Genomic DNA, 21,448 nt, shown 5'->3' on the forward strand with positions numbered 1-21,448 from the left:
AAAGTCCAAAGGCCTTTCCATTGCTTTGTTCCTGAAAATCGCAAAGCCAGCAGCGACGGGGAACGCAGCCAGATGAAAGTGCACCCGTGCGGCAAAGGCTGACCGCAAATGACAGGCTCGTATCAAGAGCCAGCCTGGAAAGACAGACCGACAAATGCCTGTCCCCCCCCGGTCTCCTCCTGCTCCCTGAGTGACGTCGGATGCACAGGGAATTCGCTCAAAATCTGGAGAAAACCCAAAATGCGACACGGCTGGAGCTGCACAGAAGGCGCTGGCTCTTAGGCACTGCTGAAGATGCTCAGCGTTCCTGCAGTGGCTTTAGTACATTTTTCTTCTCCCCTTTAATGCGGGCCTCTAGCGACACGCGCCCTTCCTTAGCTGCTGATCACTTCAAGATGTGAGAAGCTGGTCTGGAGAGAAAGAGGCGGCGAGGGAGGAAATTCAACCTCTGTCACCAGGGCCTGGGAGTATGCAGGGGATAAGCAGCTTTGCAAGTCAAAGAAGTCTGGGAGCCATTTGTTCTTGTTTTCACTGAACTTAAGGTGCTTTTTTCTTCCCAATCGGAAAAGATTTCCAACTGGATTTTGTATGGTTCTTTTCTTTCTAACTGCCCGAGAAGTGCACTGCCCTTCCCAGCTCTCCTTATAAATTATACACAAACAGAAGCGAGCAGCTTCCGCACAGAGCTGTCTTCTCGCCCCATCTCCGTTTCCACTGTGTGCCGATGCTTACCTAGCGCTAATCGTACAAAATTTACATCTCTTTTCCTAACTTCAAGGCTTTGGGAAGGCTATAGCAGGCTGCCAGAAAAAGAAGGTACGCTTGGGTGTCGTAGTTTCAGAGAATTTTATGTGCAGGGAGCAGAACGGTCGCAGCAGAGAAATACATGTCAAGTCAGACTGGCTGCCGGTCCCCCAAATTCCAGTCCCTTCCCATCTGCAGTGGGGGAAACGCTGGTGGCCTCAATACGGATTGGTCTGAAACCTCTTCAAGCACGGCCAGCGTTCGGCTCAGGTTCTGAATAGCCAGAAACTCCCTCGTTTCCTTCCCGTGCCATCAGGAGACGTGTTCTGTTTCACTCCTTACATTAAAAGGCTTATTTTGCACACTGGTTTCACTTGGGTCTTCCTCCTTTTCTCATTGTGGCTTGGTTTTGTCTCTGTCCCCTCTTGTCCTGCTGTTCTGGTCCAGGCAAACGAGAAGGAGCCGTGCTTTTGGCCCACTGTGCCCTCCCTACCCCGCAACACGGGGTCCTGTACCTGGTCCCCCAGGCAGCGGCGATGTCCCCCACCTTCTGGGTGAGGGGCTCCGCGGGAAGGGGAGGCTGGGGGGAAAGGAGCCCGTCTTCAGAACGTGCAAGCACAGCCCCAAACACCCTCCTGGAGATAAATCCACTCCCCCCGCACAAAAAAGTTGTCCACCCGTGGAGAGGGGAAAGACGAGCTCTTCCCTTAAGCAGCAGCGATCGCACCCGGGGCCAAGCCCGGGCGAACCTGCCGGGCGAGCCCGGTGCGGCTTGCAGGGAGGGACCGCAGCCCCGGAGCGCAGCGCACCGTGCCCCGGAGCTGCCCCCCTCCGTCCCCGCCCCACAGCGGGGCCCCGCGGGCGGGAGGCGGGCCGGGGCCGGGGCCGGGGCCGGGCCGGGGCCGGGGGCGGGGCGGCAGCGCGCTGGCGGCGCCGAGGCGCGGCGGAGCGGAGCGGTGGCGTCGCCGGTGGCGGTGCCGGTGGCGGCGGGCGATGGGCGGCGGGCGATGGGCGCTGCTCTGGGCGCTGCTGGCGGCCCTGCGCCCGCCCCGCGGCGGGGCCGGTGAGTCCGCGGGGAACCGCCGGGCGGGGAGGACGGGGGAGCCCGGGGGGCTCCCGGGCAAGGGGCGCCCGGGACGGCCCGGGGATGCCGGGGCTGCTCGGGTGCCGCGGGGGGGCGTCGGGGGTCCGGCGAGGGGCTTTGGCCCGGGGCACGGGGGAGCCTTTTACCTGCAGAGGGGCTTCCGTTCACCCTGCCGGTACCCCCGCGCTCCTCTCCCGCTCGCTGGGCCCGCAGACCTCGGCAAAGCTTAAACCCTGGCGAGGCGGGGAGGCTTCAGCAGCGGGTTTGCTGCCCGTTCCCGGCGGCGGCACATCTCTGCCGGCCCCCGAGAGCCGGGGTGGCTGTCCCGGGACACAGCGCTGCCTCTGCGGCGCGGTCCTGTCCCGGCGCTGTGTGGATGCGATGGCACCGCGACAGGCAGGGACCAAAAGCTGCGACTGATCAGCGGCTCTGGGATTTATCCCGTTAGCTGCGAGCCAGGGAGAAGTCACCAAGAAGCAGTGTGGCGCAGGGATGCGCTTTGGGGTGCTGTCAGCCCGCTGGCTTCTCAGCTCCACGTGCTTCGTTACCTGCAAAAAGAAAACGCCAAGAGGCAAAAGTCGGTTTTGGACTTCAAGCGTGCCGTCATCAGGGCTGCCCGACGTTTGGTCGCAGGCTGGGAGCTGCTGGGGGTTTATAGCCCGTGCTCAGGGGTGCTGGGGGGGTCGGCGTGCGGATGGGGTTCACAGCAAACGTGTTTGCTTTGGGCAGGGTGGAATTAAAAGCCTTGACACCGTAACAGCGGGAATCTGCGCTGAGGGGAGCTTAGCGTGGATTTAACCAGGAATCCCGGACTGGTTTGTACGAAAGGTGGTTGAACCCGGAGAGTTCTCTTTGGAAGTCAGGTGTGGCCCTGGGGAAATTCAGTTCTGACAGGTCCCAGGGGAGGGGGAGGCAGGGAACCCGCAGGCAGCGACCCAGGGGCTCTTCGTTCCTCGTCAGGCCACGCTGCTGCCCCGTCCGAGTGCGAAGATGCGCTCAGCAAGCGCCTGAGCAGAAAGCTGTTGTCAGCAGGTGAATGACTTCCAGTAATGGGAAATCCAGGGCTGGGGGTGCAGGGAGCGTTTTGGCAGACCAGGCTGTGTTCTGATACCTTCCTTGCTGGGACTGCAGCAGAACCACTTGCTCTTTCAGCCGTGGGGTGTGCAGCTCCCTGCTTTTTTTTTTTTTTCCCTCCGTAATAAAGCACTTTGCCCCTAACAGCGGGCTGATTTTCTTGTTAAAACTCCGTTCTCCAGGCCAGTAACGGAGAAGGCACGCGGGACCTGGCCGGGCTGCACAGAAAGATCTGTCTTTGCTAGCGCTTTAGTTTTGCCGTGATCCCAGGTGTTCCAGGAGAGCAGCATGTACTTGCAAGTGGATTTATTTCCACGCCAGCTTTTCCCTCAGGCCAAGCTGCGGTAAGCGAGGGGAGCCGCTGCGGTGCGGCAGGCACCCACGCAGGCACGCCGGCTTTCAGCTCCTCGGCTCTAGCGTGGGCTTTTAGAGCCAGGCTAAGCAAATCGCTCCGGACACGGGTAAGGGGTGTCCCGCCACCCTTCGAGGACGCCGTGAAGATATCCACCTCCCAACCAGCTGGGGATGGAAGGGGTACCCAAAGGCAGCGCTAGATATGAGAAATTCCTGTCGTCACATGAGTCAGAGAGGAAAGTATTTCATTCCTGAGCCAGCAAACACCTCTTCCCACTTCACCAGTGTAGAAAACGAGGCTAAGATCACCTTTGCCTTTTGCCTTTTAACTTGAAGCAGCCCGGGGCGAGCCGCAGGTGAGCAGAAATCACCCCGGCCCGGGGCAGAGCGCTTGCCAAGGGCAAGGACCGAAGGCACGCATCCGTATCCTCCCCGCCTGGGGGTCCTCGCCGGGGGAGCTGCTCCGGCCAGAGCTGGAAAGCTTCGAAATGGAGCGTGCAAACAGCTGTTTGAGGTTGGATTGTGCCAGGCAGCGAGTGGCTCCAGCCTGGGTAACCTCCGGGAAGAGCCGGGGAGGGAAGCGGATTTGGGGTCGCTGGCTTGTTTGCATTTGGCAAATCTTTTTCGAGCTGCTGACCCGGCCCGCAAGTAAATGGCAGTCGGCTGTTGCAGCGGTCACACGGCCTTTGTTTGTGTTGGGATGGTGAAGCTTAGGAAGCAGGTTGGAAAAGCTTAGGGTCTTTTCTTTTTTTTTTTTTTTTTTTTTATAAAAGGGAAACGCATTGTTTTGCGTGAGAGCCAGGGAGAGCCTTGCGCTCGCTTTCCTCTGCACCGCCAGCCCGGGCAGAACTTAAAAACCCTTCTCAAATTTCTGTCTAGAAGTAGCATTTCTCGAGGGTTAAAAATAGTGAGCAATTTAGCAAAGGAATATATCCAGCCTCAAAATTAGGTTGTGTTTCTTGGCTCTCGGGAAGGCGCACTAGGCTCATGCCCCATTACTCACAATAGTAATGACGTAGCTTTAAAAACTCGTCGTTTGATGTTTGAGGACTAAGACCTGCCTCAAAACAAACTCAGCTGAACTCCAGCTAAATAAAAAGGCCGTGCTTTCTACCCGCGGTATCGTATTTTAAATTGTGAATAGGGTTTGGTTTGGGGTTTTTTTGGAAGAGGCAAATTAATTTAGCTGAAATTCCTGGCTGGCACGATGCCTTTTTCTCCCTGAAAGCAGCAAGGGAGATTTACCGCTCCGCTTGGGATTTCTGTCTGCCTGTGAAAGCCTCAGGGAGCTCGGAAACAGTCTTAGTAAAAGCATCTACTTGTGGTATATTGCCTAGATTTTCTCTCTTCAAAAATACACAGTTTCGTTGTTGGGGGGGAATTGCTTTATGTGGAGCTGCTCTTCGCCTTGTTCGCGGCTGGGATGGGGAGCGCTGGGAGGGAGGGGGAGAACGCCGTTACGGGGTATGTTGGGTGATTTGCAGGTGGGGGCACGAAGCCCTCAGAGAGAGCTGGTACAGAGCCTTCCCTTGGGAAAAATGTCTGGGAAAAGTCCCTGGGAGAACGACACTCCACAGCAGGCAGCTCCTACACACTGTCCGAAGGCATTTCTACATCTGTCTGCAGCTGTTTTCCTGAAAAAAAGCAGCTCGGTGGAGGCACTCAGCTTAGCAGAAGTGTTTGTGGGTGACTCAGCGAGCATCTCCCTCTTGGAGAGCAGCTCACCCCGTCCCGGGAAGGGACCAGCGTCACCGCCAAAGAGCCTAAAAGCAGAAAAATCCCCGCCAGGGACTCCCGCTCTGCCCCAGCTGGAAACGCTTGAGATGAGGCTCGAGGGCTTTACTGGAGTAAAGTCCCAAATTCCTCCTGCCCGGGCATCCTTTGGTATTCCAGTCCTGGGGGTGCGATGCAGCCGAAATAGCTCCTGCCTCTCCCCTGCCGACACAGAAGCGGCCGAGCACTTTCTTTAGCCCGGGCTGCTCCGGTTTGGTTTAAAAGGGTGGGTTTGGTTTTTTTTTTTGAGGGGCTGCTTGTACGTAGTCAGTCTTGGGGCAGCCCCCAGCTCCGTGTTTCCTCCTCGGGGCTCTTGTGAGAGGTGTCCTGGAGATTTTGAATTTTTGAAGCATCTGTAAACGAATTGCCTTTAATTATTAACGGAAGCAGTAGGGCTTTGCAGGGTTTTGGAAGGGGGCACTTGCTGGCTGGCGGTAGCAAAACCGAGGTCTGCTCTTGCAGGTGATGCTGAGCGAAATGGAGATCCAAGGCCGTACCTGTTGGCAGAGCCCCACCGCCCCGAGCGAAGCGCGGTCGGTCGCTGGCCTTACCCGAGCACGCAGCAGCCCCGGGAGGAGCCCTCGGCCAGCTCTCTAAGACAAATTAAGTTTAACCCCACGGTGCGACACATTGTGATTAACGAGCACAAGGACATCACGTTTAATTGCTCCATCAAAGTACCTCAGCTGCTGCTCAGGCCGGACACCCCGAGCATTTCCTTGTGGAAGGACGGGAAGGAGCTGCACATGCTGGACCGCATCGCCACCAGCCACTTCGAGATCTCCGACGAGGAGGAGGTGGCAATGACCTCCACCTTCAGGTAACTGGTGCCTGGAGGGACGCCTGGAGCGTTGGCTCCCAGATGGCTAGCAGGACCTTGGGACTGGGGCTAGGACGGACAGACCCTCCCTAGCCCCCAAAGCCTGGCTTTGCAAGCCCAGCTTCTGCTCGCTGGGCGCTGTGGGGTGGTCGGTACCGATTGAAACCCCCGCCCCAGGCTGGCAGTATTGCCGTGTCCTCCCGCGGGGCAAGGCTCCCCACCAGAGCCCTGCCATGGTCTCTGCTCTCTCCGCAGCATCCTTGCCGCCCAGCGCTCGGATAACGGCTCCTACGTCTGCAAACTCAACATCTCTGGCACGGAAGTGGTGTCGGATCCCATCTCGGTGCAGCTGGAAGGTGATGCTGGAGGAGGGTGGTGGACATGCCGGAGGTGTGGAGCATTGTGCCCTGGCTCAGCGACAGCCCCGGGGACGGTGTTCCGGGAGCTGGAAGCCGTCGTCCAGAAACGGGGAGTCGTGGTTGGGAAGGGGCTTCTTGCTGGAGCTGGGCGCAGCCCCGGGGGGGGACAGTCTGGGGTTTGTGATGGGGCTGCGTTGCCAGGCTCTCTGAATCCCCTGCTTCTCTGCTCGTGTCTCTGCAGGGCTCCCGCACTTCATCCGTCAGCCCGAGAAGCTGAACGTCACCAGGAACAGTCCCTTCAACCTCACGTGCCAAGCCGTGGGCCCGCCGGAGCCCGTGGAGATCTACTGGTTTCGTAACAACGTCCGAGTCAACGACAAGCCCCACATCTCCCCGTCGGTCCTGACCGTGCCAGGTGAGCCACGCAGCTCAAACCACTCTTCCCTAAGCAAGAAGCAGATTTTTCCTCCAGCGTGTGGCCGTGCCGACAAGCGCGCTGCTGCTCTTAGGGGCTGCTGTGCTGGTGGCCCCCTCTGCGTGTCTCTGGGAGACCTTGGGCTGGCCCCCGCCGCGTGTCTCTCTGCCAGCCTGGTGGGGCACAGGGAGAAAAGTCCTCCGTGTAACGTAAAACCCAGCGGGGTTTTGCCGCAGAGGCAAAAGAGAGGAGGGATTTCTTAATTCCACTAGCTAATTAGCAGCCAGACTATAACTGCCTCGTCTCGGCGTCCGAAGGCAGGCTTTAAAAGGCAGCGAAAGCCGGAAGAAGTGACTCATTCCTCTTGGATGTTCTTGCATCCAGCTGGCGCGCGCCAGGTCGGGTCATTCGAACATTCCCTGTCCTGGCCCGGGAGCCCCGTCGCAGCGAGAGGCGCCGCTGCCGGTGGGAGCAAACGCTTGGCACCTCTGGCGCGCCGTGGCGAGCCCTTTGCCTTGCAGCGGCGTGCCCAGGGAGGGACGGCGCTGCGCGAGGCGAAAATCCACGAACGGTGTTGGTGCCCGGGTTCGTCTCGCGTCGGCCGCGCCAGCGCCCCAGGGGGAAACAACCAGCCGTCCGCACTCGGGTATTTCCAGCGGCCCCCAAAAGCAGTCGTTCTCGCTTACCCGCTGGGAGATTTGAGCAATCTTCGAAAAGCAATAAGTCATCTGATTCCAGCCGTGGCGGTGGGCTCTTCTGCTTTCTGCCTTTCCCTTTTTGAACGCAAAAACAGCTGCTTACTCAGGAGGTTGTGCAACGGTGCCGTAGAAACGTACGGTCCCGCCTGCTGCGCCCGGTCTCGGCGCTGACGGCACGCGCGTGCTCGCAGCGTGGAAGGTGGGTGAGCCGGATCGCGGGGGGGTCACCCCCGGGCAGTCGGCGCAGAAGCGCCACGGAGGGAAGCGATGAGTGCAAAATAAAAAGTCTTTTCTGTTGCTGGGGGGGGAAAAAAAAAAAAAGGCAAAAAAAAAAAAGCAACAGTGCAAGAAAGGAAGCCGCAAGGGGTTTCTGTGAGCGGCAGGTGGAGAGAGGTGGTGTGATTTGGGCGTTTTTGTGTGGGTCCAGTGACCAGGTCCTTGGTTTTCCTCCCGCAGGGCTTAACGAAACGGCGCTGTTCAGCTGCGAAGCTCACAACAGCAAAGGGCTGACGGCCTCCAACCCGGGGCAGGTCAACGTGAAAGGTAAGAGGGAACGTCGTGCCCGCTTTCCCGGCGCACGAGCTGTCCCGATCTCCCCCCTTGCCAGCAGTCATTCCACAGGAGCTGAAGGAGATGTCCCTAGGGCTCCCAGATTTATTTTGCCCTGGTTTAAAGCTATATTGAAAAATCGAGCGGGACACGTGTAGTAGCATGTGCGGTTCTGTCATCCCAGCGTCGCCGCTCTGGGAGGAAGCACCAAAAAGCACGTTGGAAAGCAGAACCGTCAGCCCCACAGCGGGTTTTGGAAGGGCCGTATCACTCTTTTCCTTCCTTTGCGACCAGGGCGGTGCTCGCAATTTTCCATAGGAAACGGCGGAAATTCTCCACGTTCCTGATAGGAGCCGCTCGGGCAGTTCGAGGAAGGTGTTCCCCAAAAATATGTCATTGCCTCTAGGCAACCCAGAGCGCTCACTAATATAGAACGTGATCGAAATAGTCCTGCAAATGACTTTTGTCTGCTCCCCTGCCCAGCGGCCCGCAGCACCCGCGGGACACGGATAGCGGCTGTAGCCGGGGCAGTACCCGGGGTTCGCGCCCAGCCGGACTGAGCCCCGGGAGCTGCTGGGGGAAGCCAGATGTGCCACCCCTAGACCTCCAGCTGACTGCCCTCGGCTTCTCCCTGCAGGAATACCATCCGCTCCCGCCGGCGTGCGCGTCCTCAACAGAACGGCCCACGGGATCGTGGCATCCTGGGTGCCGGGCTTTGATGCGTTCTCCGCTTTGAACAGCTGCAGCATCCAGGTAAGCATCCGTAACCTTCCTCATCCCTGCAACGCGCCCTCACACGGGTGCTCCGAGGCAGGTGGAAATCAGAGTTGTTTGGGATGAACCGCACGGATTTGAGCAGGCTGTCGGTTTGGGAAAATTAAATGGGACTTTCCCAGCGGCTTTGAAAGGGGAAGCTGGCATGCTGTCCCTGCCGCAGCCCGCGGTCCGGGCGGCTGGGGAATTTGTGGTGGCGTGATGTTGAGCGGTCCAAGCTGAGCAGCGAGCAGAGTCCCCGGGAGCGGGGGCAGCCGGAGCACCGCCGGGGTGGACGGGAGGCTTGGAAGGAGCCGCCGGAGTCGCCTGCCTGGAAGAGCCCGTCCGGGACGTTGCTGGGTTTCACCGCTGAAGCCCCTTGCTCGCTCTCTTGTGGATGTGGTTTTTATACTGGCTGATCTATCCTCCGGCTGAGATAACGCGTGGGGAGAGGCGGTGTTTGAAGCCAGGTAAAAGTGAAAGGAGTTACAGGGAGGAAAGGTAGCAGAGCTAATATTAGCGCCACGTCCTCCGCTGCCTTCCAGCTGGAGCTTGGGACGCGGGGTGGAGAGCCAAGGAATTTCCTATGACTTAACATTCACGGTCTGTCGTTAGGAAATGGCCTTTCAAATTGGAAAACAAGACGCGATTTCTGGCAAAAACACAGCTGTGACTAAGCCTTTTTGCTCCTGTCCCCTTTGATAACCCCTTCGCTTGGGTGGCGCGGCCCACCGACCAAGCGACTCATTTCAGAGCACCCTGGTGTTTAGAAGGGAAGCTGTCGCTGTCACACCTGCCGAGTTCAAACTGCTTAAGTTTGCAAAAAGCCTGATGGGTTTTTTTCAATTTTTTTTTTTAAATACATCCATTTGAGGGACTCTCTCCGGAAGACAAGCTGAGGATCGAGATAGCTGCGCTGGGCTCGATGCTCGGGAGAACAGCCGGTCCCAGTGGTGCTTTCGGGAGCGGCTTGCACGCTCATCTGATCGCCGCTCACCTCCCTCAAAGCCTCTAGCCGTGGCCTGGGGCCCTTCTCAGCTTTACGAGGCCGAGGGCTATTTTCTTTCATTTTGGCTGGAAAACGCTCCTGGTGTTGACGTTGAGACCGCCCTGAGCATCCCGGGCTACTCAGGGGGCTACTCCTGCTGCTGAAGCGGAAGGGCAGGTCTCCTGCCACCCCAAAACCACGCGGGGAGGCTTTCGAGAGGACCGTATGGCTTTCTGCTCGTGGGTCACGCTGAAACGCGTCCCGTGGGTTGTTTTCCGAGCTAACTGTCTTGCACTGGCGTCCCTCATTCTTTCTCTTCCCTCTTTCCTCCCACCATGCCGGCCCGGGCCGCTCTCGTGGTGCTTCCCACGAAACGAGATGCTTTCCGGAGAGCTGCGGGGGCTGCGCGGGCAGCCGCACGGGTGCTCAGCAGCCAGCCCCTTGGGGAGAGAGCAATTCCTCTTTGCGTGAAAAGCGTGGCTTGGTTTTAGTACGTGGAATTCATCCGCGCTGCTGAGTGTAAGGACGGAGTCTGACGAGGTCTGCGATTAGTCCCGCAGCATCTGGTGGCGATAAGTTCTGCGGTCTAATGGTGTGGCCCCGAGGCACAGGGAAGAGCAAATCATCCCTCCCTCCTCCTTCCCGCAGCGATGGCGATGTCACGCGTCTCTGCCGTGCCCCCAGCGCAACTCTTTCTCCGGGCCCCGGGGAGAGGCTGCCATCAGCTTTCCGCTCGCAGAGACGAGCCAGCCCGCGGGAACAAGGTCCTGCCGGTGTTCGGAGAGAGGCAGGGCTCCGGATCCCGTTTACGGACGTAAAATTCCTGCCGTGCGTCTCACCCTGCAGGTTGCTGCTGACTAATCCCTGTTTGTGGACTGATTTTTCAATGAAGGTCGAGGAAGCTGTTCCACGAAGCAACGTCTCGCTTCTGCTCTTTGAGACCTCGGTGCCTCCCCACGTGTATCGTATCCAGCAGCTGGAGCCCATGGCAGCGTATAACATCCGCGTGTCCTGCAGGAATGAAGTCGGCTGGTCGGCGTTTAGCCCCTGGATAACCGCCAGCACCACGGAGGGAGGTAGGAAACGAGTCGCGAAGACCGAGAAGGGTTTCCCCTCCTCGCTCGTGCCGCTGGGCGTTGAGCGGGACTCTCCGGATGAGATGCTGGTCCAGAGTCACGGTTGCTTACGGGGTGGGACATCTCGACTCTGTTGAGTGGGGACAGGGAATTTACGCACGGGTGGTCACCTGCCGGAAAAATTAAAGGCCGTAGGAAATACCGCGTGCTTTCTGGTTGAGCTACGGCTCATTTTCCATCAGCCGACCATGTCCCTGCACCCACCCGCCCGTCTCCCCTCATCTTCTCCCTCTTCGATTCCCGCAGCTCCGACCACCCCGCCACTGAACGTCACGGTGTCATTCAACGAATCCAGCTCCTCCCTGGAGATCCGATGGGTGAAGCCGCCCCTGGGGAGGATCCACGGGGAACTGCAGGGCTACCACATCTGGTACAGGTGGCAGAACTCCAAGGGGTTGGTAAGTCGTGGGGAAGAATGGATAAATGGAAAAATGGATAAAGCCTAGAAAAAATCCCAGCAGGCATCAAGCAGGGATGTCCAGTTTGGTCTTGGTGCTTTCATGTATTCTTTCCGAGCTTTCTTGTCTGCTGTCTTGTCCTCCATCTGGGCTTCTTTAATCCAAGCGGTCTCCTTGTCGTGTGTTTATGTGACTGATGGCAATGCCCGAAGTCATTAATATCGGGAAGGAGCAGTTCTGCTTGAAGGAGACCGGAGCTTTGCTGCCACGGCTCCTCTTCTCACAAATGGAAGCGAGATGCTCTTCCCGGCGCTGACAATCTTTGGTGTGGCCTTTGGAGCGGCACCCCAGGTTTGGCAGCATCTCTTGGCGCTTTCAGCGATGGAGTCAGTCCCAAGGCGGTGGGGAGAATTTGTTCCCTGGGCTTTGAGTCGTTCCTTGCTCGGATGGGATTTATTCCGTGCATTAACTCATCTGCAAAGAGTTTCGTCGCTCAAGGAACACTTTGGGGCTGGGGACCTGTCCGCGAGCGTGTGAAGTCATCCGGCACAACCCTGCTTGCCTTTCCCAGGATTTGGGAAGTAGCCCTCAGGAATTAGCTGGGGCGAGGTCGGCCTGACCTCTCGAGCCGTCCTGGCTCATCTCAGCAGAAGAGCATCCCGTCCAGGCTCTGCCAGTGGTCGGAACCTCTGGATAATTGCGCTGTGGTTTGGTCTTCCTCTGTCCCGGGCTGAAAGCACAGAGAGGCACTGATGGCCTGAAGCCGGTGTGGAAAAAGTGACTCACACCCTATTTTTTGCAGGATGGTGCATTTTCTGTTCTCCTTTTGCCCCTCTGAAAAAGAGCGTATATAGACCCAGGCTGAATGAAGCCAGGGGAACAATATTAAGGTCTTGTGACTAGCATGCAAAAAAAGAAAAAAAAAAAAAATGCTGACATATTTGTCATCTCTCCAGCAGAAAGCCAAAACCAGGACTTGCCCTTTAAACCCGGGGCCGCTGTCTTTTGTTGTTGTTTTTTATACATTTCCCCAGTCAAATGCTTATGGGGTGAAATTTCTGCTTGGGTTCCTGTTCTCATTAACTCTGGCTCACAGGAGGCTCAAAAAATGCTTCCGGTGGGGGGGGTGAGTTCACGTGGGACCTTGGCAGACCCCGGGGGAAGCCGTTGCGTTCGTCGCCGATTCGTTTCGTTGGCCTCTGGGTTTTATGGAAGGCGAAACCGCGCGTCGGAGCCAGCCGAGGACCGGGAGCCGGCACGTCTTTTGATAAGGGCTGTCGCAGAAATCAAGAGGCAGGAGAACGGCTGGAGCCTGTGCCGTAACCTTCCCGTGGGCTGGTGCCGCGCGCCCCCAAGGGTCTCCAGAGCCGATGGACGGACAGTCTGACGCGCGAGAACAACGCGCTGGCTGTCAAGAGGAGCTCTGATTTCTCCGGAATAAAGTCTCTGAGTTTTGGCCCTGGACAGGCTAAATATGAAATGCCCCAAAATAACCGTGGGGTTAAGGAGCCCAGCACGAGAAGGGCCCCCCTGGGGGGGGTGTCCTGTATTTCTGTGTCAGCAGGGCCATCTGCAGCCTCTTCTTCTCCACAGCCAGCCTAAAAACTATTGCGAAAAACTTCCAAAAAAAGTCGATTTTATTCTTCAACCAGCAGTTCTTGTCTGAGCCAAGGCTGCCGGAGCCGGGACGTGAAAAAATTCCTCAACTACCGCAAGACTCAGCAAAACCCATTAACTTTGGCAGTTCTGTCCTGCCAGAACGGCCGTCTGCGTCGCCAGCGCGCTCGTGCTCTCCACGGTCTGTTTGATATCGGCCGGGCTCGCGTCCTCAGGCGACACAGCGGAGCCGTCTGCCGTACGACGGGATCCCGGTGCGGTTCGCGGCTGGCGGTCGGGAAAGGAGCTCGCGCGCGTCCCTGCCGAAGGATGCCGTCGGCGCGGGGGGCAGGAGGAACGCAGCAGCGGGTATCGTGGCACGGGCGCGCTCCCGGGGCCGGGGCGTGTTTCGCCGTTTCCATTTCTGCGGCTTTTTTATGAGGGCGAGCAGAAACCGGTTCCCTCCGGGCAGCTCCGATTTCCTCCTCCTCGCCCACCGTTACCCCTCGGCTGCTGCTTTTGCTCGGCCGTGTGACGTTCGGCCAGGGCGAGGAGCCGGGCTCTGCCAGCCCGCAGCAGCCTGCCAGATGTTTTGCACGCCACCGGGCAGCTGGTTTGCAGCTGGGGGTCAGCGGAGAGCAGCAGCAGGCGCTTTCTGAGCTGAGGACGACCAGGAAAGGACAGGGAATTTGCAGGGAAAGACTCACTTGTGTCTTTACCGAGGACAAAGGTCTGTGCCGCGGAGCACGCTGCCTCCCGCCACGTTACCGGGTGAGGAAACGCGCCCCCACCACTGGAAATATCGTTAGCTTGACACAAAAACCACAGTCAGAAAATATCTGCCCTAAGATCTGCTTTCTGTGGCAGGGCGCTGGAGCAACCAAGCCAGGAGCGCCGCGGCCCAGAGCGGTCGCAGGGCGCCGAGGCTTGCGGGGCTGCCCGGCACGAGCCGCGGGCATCGGGGTGCGAGCCTCCGCCGGCCAGGCCAGCCCAACCGCAGTGAGGGCTTGGGGGGGGGGTGTGTGTCAGAATCCGCGTCACCGCCAGCGCACGAAACGCCTTCCCTCCTTCCTTGCAAGACGGCTTTCCCGCCTCTCCTCCGGCTCGGGCTGCCGCCGCTGTCTCCCCCAGCCCAAGCTTTTCTTCCCTTCCTCTCTCCAGCAGAACGTCTCCGCCGAAGCCCGGCAGAACGCCAGCGTGGCCGTCCTGCCCGTGGTGGCCACCAACGCCACCTGCTCCGTCCGTGTGGCTGCCGTCACCAAGGGGGGCGTGGGGCCTTTCAGCAGCCCCGTGGAGGTCTTCATCCCTGGCAGCGGTAAGAAGACGCAGGGCGTGCTTTTCTCCCCCCCCCAAGGCCGTTTGGCGTCCCCCCGTCCTCCTTCGGGCGCTTTCCCCGGCAGCCGGGCTACGGGCCGAGGGTCGGGGACCTCCAGCGCGCTTTGGTGGCCAGGAGAGGCTTTGCTCTCCACGCGCAACCTCGGTCCTGGCGCCCTTCTTCTCCCCCGGAGCCCTCTGGGCATTGCTGGCTTTGGTTTCGGCCCCTGGGAAATCCTCCCCCAGCCCCCGGGCGCTGCCGGCTGGCGCCGTCGCCGCCTCCATTAACGGGATGTTTTCTCAGGATTGATAACCTCGGCCCCCTCTTCGACCCCAGCCGCCGGGAACGCGGACTCCTTTATCGTAGCCCTGGGCTTTATCTGCGGGACGATCGCCGTCGGGCTGATGCTCTGCTTGTCCGTGGTCATCCAGAAACGATGCGTCGAAACAAAATACGGGTGAGCCGAAGGGAAGGCGGCTCGCGGAGGTGGCCGCGAGCTGGGCAGGTCGCGGGCGCGTGGGGGCACGGGCGGGCAGGGCGGGTGGCCAGCAGCCCGGGCTGGACGTGGGGACAAGGCTGCTGCCCCCGGGACTGACGTCGTTCCCACAAATGGTGGGGTTTTTCTGCCTGTGCTGAGGGGCTGAGCGGGGTTTCTGCTGCAGCGACGGTACTTCCCCTCCCTCCCTTAGCCCAGCAGGTCACCTTTCGCTTACGATTCCTATTTTTGAAGGGAAGTGAACTCGTGCAGCTCGGTACGGGAGGGTGGCCTCAGCGTTTTGGCGCAGAGGTGACAGAGCAGAGATGTGTAATATACCCTAGAGACACAGTCCGATGCTAAGGGTGCTAAGGGTGCTAAGGGTACTAAGGGTGCTAAGGGTGCTAAGGGTGCTAAGGGTGCTGAGGGTGCTAAGGGTGCTAAGGGTGGCACCAGCCCCGCCGGGCAGAGGGACTGCCGCCGGAATTCTGGACCGGCGTTGGAATTCCGTGCACAAAGGGCTGTTTTGCGCTACGATAAGCCAACGCTACTCACTCACCCTCGTGACTTTCTAAGTGGCGTTTAACCGCCCGGCGCTGCTGGTTTTGTTAAACAATTGCGGCGCTGGCCGCTTTTCTTACCAACGCCGTCACTCGGGCGTCCGCTGCCAAACTGGGAACAGGGTATCACGAGCTCCTTCGGAGGAGCATCGCTTCGGTCAGGGACTTGATTGAGCTGGTGAAGGAGTCCCGCCTACCCTGATGGCCTCACCCCTGTCCCAGTTTGGGAACTGGTAGTACGTAAGGATCCCTTTCCTAACCGGCGCAGCACCGGCGCTCTTTCCTTGCGATGCTCCCTCCCCGGGAGGTCCTGAGCACCCGCGGTGCTTTTGTTTCCTGGAGCTGGCCCCGCAGCGGAGGGGTTGCACGGCGGGTCCCAGCAGCACGGCCATCCCTGCCGTCGGGGCGTGAAGCTCCCTTTGGTTTCTTTTTGGCTAGAGGGTGGGGGCTGCACGTGCTGACAGCATCGGCACGCTGGACCTGCGCGGCGGGTCAGGGAAGAGACGGCTTTGGGAGGCGGTAGGTCTGGGCACCGGATTCCTACCGGAACAGGCTGCTCCCTGAGTAGGAAATGAGTATCCCGTTTCCTCCCCGAAACCCCTCTGTGACTCGCGCCGTGACAGATCAGCCTTGTTTATCAAGCGGCTGTTTTGCTCGGACATTGTGAGCAACGGCACCGATCCAGCAAGAAGGAAATGAAAAAGATTGGGGGGAATGTGCCTATTTCCTCCTTTACTTTGCTACCGCCCCTGCAGCGGGCGATTCCTTCGTCGGAGGAGAAGCGGCCGCACGTGGCCCAGCAGCGTGTGTTTCTGTCCCGCCAGGAACGCCTTCAGCAGGAACAACTCGGAGCTGGTGGTGAAATACACGGCCAAGAAGTCCTACTGCCGGAGAGCCGTCGAACTTACGCGTAAGTGCATTTTCTTATCGCTCTGCGAGGAGGTTGACGAGGATATCGCTGCAGCGACACGTCTGCAGGTCGGAGGTGACCTCAGCTTCTGTCCCCCTCTCCGGCAGTGGGCAGCCTGGGCGTCAGCAGCGAGCTCCAGCAGAAGCTGCAGGACGTCGTGGTGGACAGAAACGCCCTCAGCCTGGGGAAGGTCCTGGGAGAGGGTGAGTGCTGGGGCCAGAGACGTGGGGCAGGGGCTGCCGCTGCCCCCTGCATCCCCCCCAGCGCCAGGCCCAGGGGTGGGGGGGAGGCGGTGGGTCAAGGCGACCGAGCGCCGGGACCGCTGGCTTCACGTCCTCCTTCTGCCGCTGACGAGACGCAAGCCTCCCCCCGTAGCCTTTTGGGGACGAGGTCTCCGTCTTAGAGCATTTTGGATCCTCGGTGTCATAGCGGGGCTCCGGCTAACGTGCTCGCTCCTTTCCTGTGGCGCAGGGGAGTTCGGGTCAGTGATGGAGGGGCGTCTCAGCCAGCCCGAAGGCACCCCGCAGAAGGTGGCTGTGAAGACCATGAAGCGTAAGTCGTCACCCCGGCCTCGCGGAACTTGATGGCGTTGGTCCCCAGCGCCGCCCATCCCAGGTGCTGCTCTCTCGGCGTCCTGGCACATTTTGCGGGGATGCTGGCCTCTCCGTCACAGCTCCTGGTGCCGGTCAGGAAGGGGCACTCCGCTCGGATGGCCAGGGGTGGCAGAGACGTCCCGGTGGGAAGGTCGGCAGTGATTTGGGGTGTTAAAGCTCTTGGGGTTTCAAACCTCGTCCTTTTTCTCTGCTTCCCAGTGGATAACTTCTCCCAGAGGGAGATCGAGGAGTTCCTCAGCGAAGCGGCGTGCATGAAGGACTTTGACCATCCCAATGTGATCAAGCTCCTAGGTACGGGCCGTCGCTCCCCGCCGTCCAGCTGGGATTTGGGCTGGGAGCCGGACCGGGGAGCGCTCGGGTCCCGCACGGACGTCTGCGGGGGGGTTGTGGTGCCTTGCCCACGGGGCTGTGCAACCTGGCTGTGTTTTCCAGGCGTGTGCATCGAGCTGAGCTCCCAGCAGGTCCCCAAGCCCATGGTGATCCTCCCGTTCATGAAATACGGTGACCTGCACAGCTTCCTGCTTCGCTCGCGGCTGGAGATGGCCCCCCAGGTAACGAGCCCGGGGAGCGGAGGGCCCCGCGCTTCCCAGAGGGCTTGCGCCGTCTAACCCGCACCTTCCCTTCCCAGTTTGTGCCCCTGCAGACGCTGGTGAAGTTCATGGTGGATATCGCCCTGGGGATGGAGTATCTGAGCGGTCGGCACTTTCTCCACAGGGATTTGGCGGCTCGCAACTGCATGTGAGTTTGTTTTGCTCTGCTTCGTCCCGGGTAGGTGCCCGCCGGTGGAAGCGCCGCGGTTTTACAGCACAACTTGGCTTCCTTCAGTAAAACCTCCTTCCCTCTTGAGAGACGTGGGAAAAAAGCTAAACCACAGGTTTCTGCTTCCGAATTTGGCACGCCAAGCTTCTCTATCGCGCCATCCCTGTTTCCGCCTGACAGGTTACGGGACGACATGACGGTGTGCGTGGCAGACTTCGGTTTGTCGAAGAAGATTTACAGCGGTGACTACTACCGTCAGGGCCGAATAGCAAAAATGCCGGTGAAGTGGATTGCCATCGAGTCCCTGGCTGACCGCGTCTACACCACCAAGAGCGACGTGGTAGGTCCCCGTGGCCGGGCAGCCGGGCGGCGGGAGGCGAGAGCTGGGGGCCGGTGCCTGGGTCGAGTCGTCTGCCCTTGCCGCCGCGCTTTGCTGCCGTTGTTCTCATACCCTGGAAGCCGGAGGAGCGGGAGGCTGTCGGTAACGGGACGCGCTGACCTTTTGCCGCCCGTCCTGGAATAGGTTTATCGAGTGGGCCGCTCGCCTTTTGGGTGCCGTTGCTTCTTATTTCTAATTCCGGGGAGGGCAGGACCGGAGCGACAACTCGGCATTGTGCGAGGGCCCGGCGGGCGCCGGGCAGTGACCTTTCCCCGTGAAAAGACTCATTCATTCCTCCTGGAGACGGCCTTTCAGCGCGCTTTCCCTTTGTCCTCGCAGTGGGCGTTCGGCGTTACCATGTGGGAGATAGCAACCCGAGGGATGACGCCCTACCCAGGGGTGCAGAACCACGAGATCTACGAGTACCTCTTCCACGGGCAGCGCCTGAAAAAGCCCGAGGGCTGCTTGGATGAGCTGTGAGTGTTGTAACGCTGTCCCCCGGGGCCGTAGCGCAGCCCGTGCCCTGAGCTGAGGCGGTTTCTGCCTCTCCGAGCGGAGTACGACAGGTCTGTAATGGAGAGGGAGGCACCTTCCCGCTCACCCCCCTCCGGTTCTCCCACAGTCCCCAGAAACAAAAGTTATTAAAGACTGGATTTAAAAAATAAATAAAAAAAAAAAAAGGCGAGGATTTAACCTTTTTTTTCCCTGTGGGTCGACAGGCAGGGAGCTTACACAAACACACACACAGGTTAGCTCTCGGAGGAAAGCTGGCTGGAATAACGGGGGGGGGTCAAAATATAGATGAAAGCGTCCCATAAACAAAAACTTCAAGCCCTTTAATATTTGCATAATCGCCCGCGTTTTGACGTGCCTGATAAAAGCCAGATCCCAGAGTGGCGTGTCACCCAGGGAGGAAAAAGCATCCCCTCAACTCCAGGCGAAGCGGTGCGCAGCAATCCCCAGGGACAGCCCGGGAGAAAGGCATCGGGAAGTGCCGAGGTCACCGCGCTGGTGCTGCGGGGACAGGAGCAGTGCCCTCTGCAGTTTGTGGTGGAGGAGTCGGACTTTGCAGTATTCTGTTTATTTATTTATTAATTTTTATTAAGAGAGCTTTGCCCAGAAGCTCTTGGCTGGTGATGCTCTTCTCTGCCCCACAAGTTCTTGGCTGGTGATGCTCTTCTCTGCCCCACTCTGGTTACTCGGGGCCCTTCGATGCCTAAAATCTATGAATCTGGAAAATGAAAATGTAGAAACCTCAAAACTTTGCTGAGTTTCTGAACAGCTCAGCGTGCTGCTTTTGGCCGGGATGCACTCAGCGAGGGTTTTTCTCCCGAGTATTTCTTGCTGAGTTTTTCTCTGGCGCAGCTCAGGGCTTGCCGAGTTCGGAGCGAAGCATCCCGTAGCCCAGCGCCTCCAACGTCCTCTGTGATAACCACGCTCCTCTCCCGATTCCCAGGTACGAAATAATGTCTGCGTGCTGGAGAACCGACCCTGCCGCCCGCCCGACGTTCTCACAGCTGAAAGTCCACCTGGAGAAGCTGCTGGAAAACCTGCCCACCGTCAGGGGATCCGGGGACGTCATCTACATCAACACCAGCCTGCCCGAGGAGAGCCCGGATTCCACCCAGGATTCGGGCTTTCCCCAAGCGGACTCTGATTTGGACCCCGGGGACGTTGCCAAACCTTGCTCTCCCGGAGCGGAGGCGGCGCTGGTGGCCGTGGACGTCCACCATGACGAACCATGGGGGACGAGGTACGTCCTGGAGGAGCAGCTCGGCGGCCCGGCGGAGGAGGCTTACGTCCCGCTGCTGCCCGAGGGGGCGGCCGGCGAGGGCTCGGCGTGGACCCGGGCCAGCACCTTGCCCGCCGGCGGCTCGCTCGCGCCGGGGCTGCCGCGTGCCGATAGCTGCGTGGAGGACTCCGAGGTGCTGCTGTGAAAAGGGCGGGGGGGGGGGGAGCCTGCTGGGTGTAAATGGGTGGAAAGGACAGAGAGGGTATATTTTAATAAACAATCGCCTGTTGTATTTTTCCCTGCGTTATTTTCATGGCAGAATCCGGCCCTTCCCGGGAGCTCTGGGCTGAAGTCACGGGGGGGGGTGGGGGGGTGTCGTAATTCCATGCTGCGACTGGTTTTTGCGTACTGGGAGGCTTTGGCGCTTGAGCTGCGCAGGCTCACGGGTACGGGGCAGCCCCTGCCCCCCCGGGGTACCAGCATGGCCAGGACGGACGGTGCGGAGGTGGGGGCCATGCGGTGGGCGCAGGCGAGCTCCCCGTGCTGCCCTGCGTAGGGTCAGCTTCCCGCCGCCCAGGTCGCGCCAGCACCCAACGGCGAGGGTGCGTCTGGTCTTGTGCGGCCTTTTTATTTTTATTTTTCCCCCCTTTTTCACCATTTCTGGTGGCTTTTGCGATGGGCAATCCTATGGACGGTGTGGGCCCCCCGCTACGCAGCGCGCTGGGGGATTTCACGCTGCAAGACACCCCCATCGAAAATCACAAGCGGAGCGCAGGCAGGAACAGCGGCTGCTTCAAAATCCCCCTCTCCCAGCCAGCGGGTTCCCGGCCGTGCGCCGAGAAAACCATCGGGCCGGTGGCGACCACGGGGGGTCCCGGGAGGGGTGGAGCGGCCCCCGCGATGGCCCCCTCTCCGTTTGAGGGGGATTTCTGCTCCTGCCCCAGCAGGGGCTGCTCTGCACCAACCGGCCGCCCCCGCCGTGCCCAGCAGATGGAGCCGGGACCCCGCGCACCGCCCGGCCGCCTCTCGCCTCTCCTGCGGGGGGGCGGGCTGGGAGGGGGTGCAGGGGCTGGAGAGTGGGGTGCAGGGGCTGAGGAAGGGGGTGCAAGGGCTGGGGAATGGGGTGCAGGGGATGGAAGAATGGGGTGCAGGGGCTGGGAAGGGGGTGCAGGGGCTGGGGAAGGGGTTCAGGGGCTGGGGAATGGGGTGCAGGGGCTGGGGAAGGAGGTGCAGGGGCTGAGGAAGGGGGTGCAGGGGTTGGGGAGGGGGTGCAGGGGATGGAAGAATGGGGTGCAGGGGCTGGGAAGGGGGGTGCAGGGGCTGGGGAATGGGGTGCAGGGGCTGGGAGGGGGTGCAGGGGCTGGGGAAGGGGTTCAGGGGCTGGGGAAGGAGGTGCAGGGGCTGAGGAAGGGGGTGCAGGGGCTGGGGAGTGGGGTGCAGGGGCTGTGGAGGGGGTGCAGGGGCTGGGAAATGGGGTGCAGGGGCTGGGAGGGGGTGCAGGGGCTGGGGAAGGGGGGTGCAGGGGCTGGGGAGGGGGTGCAAGGGCTGGGGAGGGGGTGCAGGGGATGGAAGAATGGGGTGCAGGGGCTGGGAGGGGGTGCAGGGGCTGGGGAATGGGGTGCAGGGGCTGGGAGGGGGTGCAGGGGCTGGGGAAGGGGTTCAGGGGCTGGGGAATGGGGTGCAGGGGCTGGGGAAGGAGGTGCAGGGGCTGGGGAGTGGGGTGCAGGGGCTGGGGAATGGGGTGCAGGGGCTGGGGAAGGAGGTGCAGGGGCTGGGGAGTGGGGTGCAGGGGCTGGGAAATGGGGTGCAGGGGCTGGAGAGTGGGGTGCAGGGGCTGAGGAAGGGGGTGCAAGGGCTGGGGAATGGGGTGCAGGGGCTGGAAAGGGGTGCAGGGGCTGAGGAAGGGGGTGCCGGCAGTAAGCTGGCAGTAAGCGCCTGCACGGTGCTCGCCGGTCCCGGCAGC

At 60.2% G+C, this 21,448-nt stretch overlaps 1 protein-coding gene across 2 annotated transcripts; it reads left to right on the plus strand.

Annotated features, from left to right (window-relative positions):
• Window positions 1-1,659: 1,659 nt before the first annotated feature.
• On the plus strand, window positions 1,660-19,781 carry MERTK (MER proto-oncogene, tyrosine kinase). Of its 2 annotated transcripts, none has more exons than XM_054822366.1 (19): window positions 1,660-1,807; window positions 5,492-5,849; window positions 6,105-6,205; window positions 6,450-6,623; window positions 7,778-7,864; window positions 8,508-8,623; window positions 10,504-10,687; window positions 10,994-11,145; window positions 13,903-14,056; window positions 14,360-14,513; window positions 15,916-16,001; window positions 16,109-16,204; window positions 16,473-16,553; window positions 16,814-16,906; window positions 17,048-17,166; window positions 17,244-17,353; window positions 17,555-17,714; window positions 18,093-18,229; window positions 19,210-19,781. In XM_054822366.1, the coding sequence occupies exons 1-19, from the start codon at window positions 1,738-1,740 to the stop codon at window positions 19,688-19,690; spliced, it is 2,913 nt and encodes a 970-aa protein (XP_054678341.1). In that variant the 5' UTR covers window positions 1,660-1,737; the 3' UTR covers window positions 19,691-19,781. The 2 variants fall into 2 exon arrangements, with proteins under 2 accessions (XP_054678341.1, XP_054678342.1); XM_054822367.1 differs by having other exon boundaries at window positions 13,906-14,056.
• The last annotated feature ends 1,667 nt before the right edge of the window (window positions 19,782-21,448 follow it).

The sequence above is a fragment of the Grus americana genome, chromosome 3, assembly GCF_028858705.1.
Source record: "Grus americana isolate bGruAme1 chromosome 3, bGruAme1.mat, whole genome shotgun sequence".
Classification (NCBI taxonomy): domain Eukaryota; kingdom Metazoa; phylum Chordata; class Aves; order Gruiformes; family Gruidae; genus Grus; species Grus americana.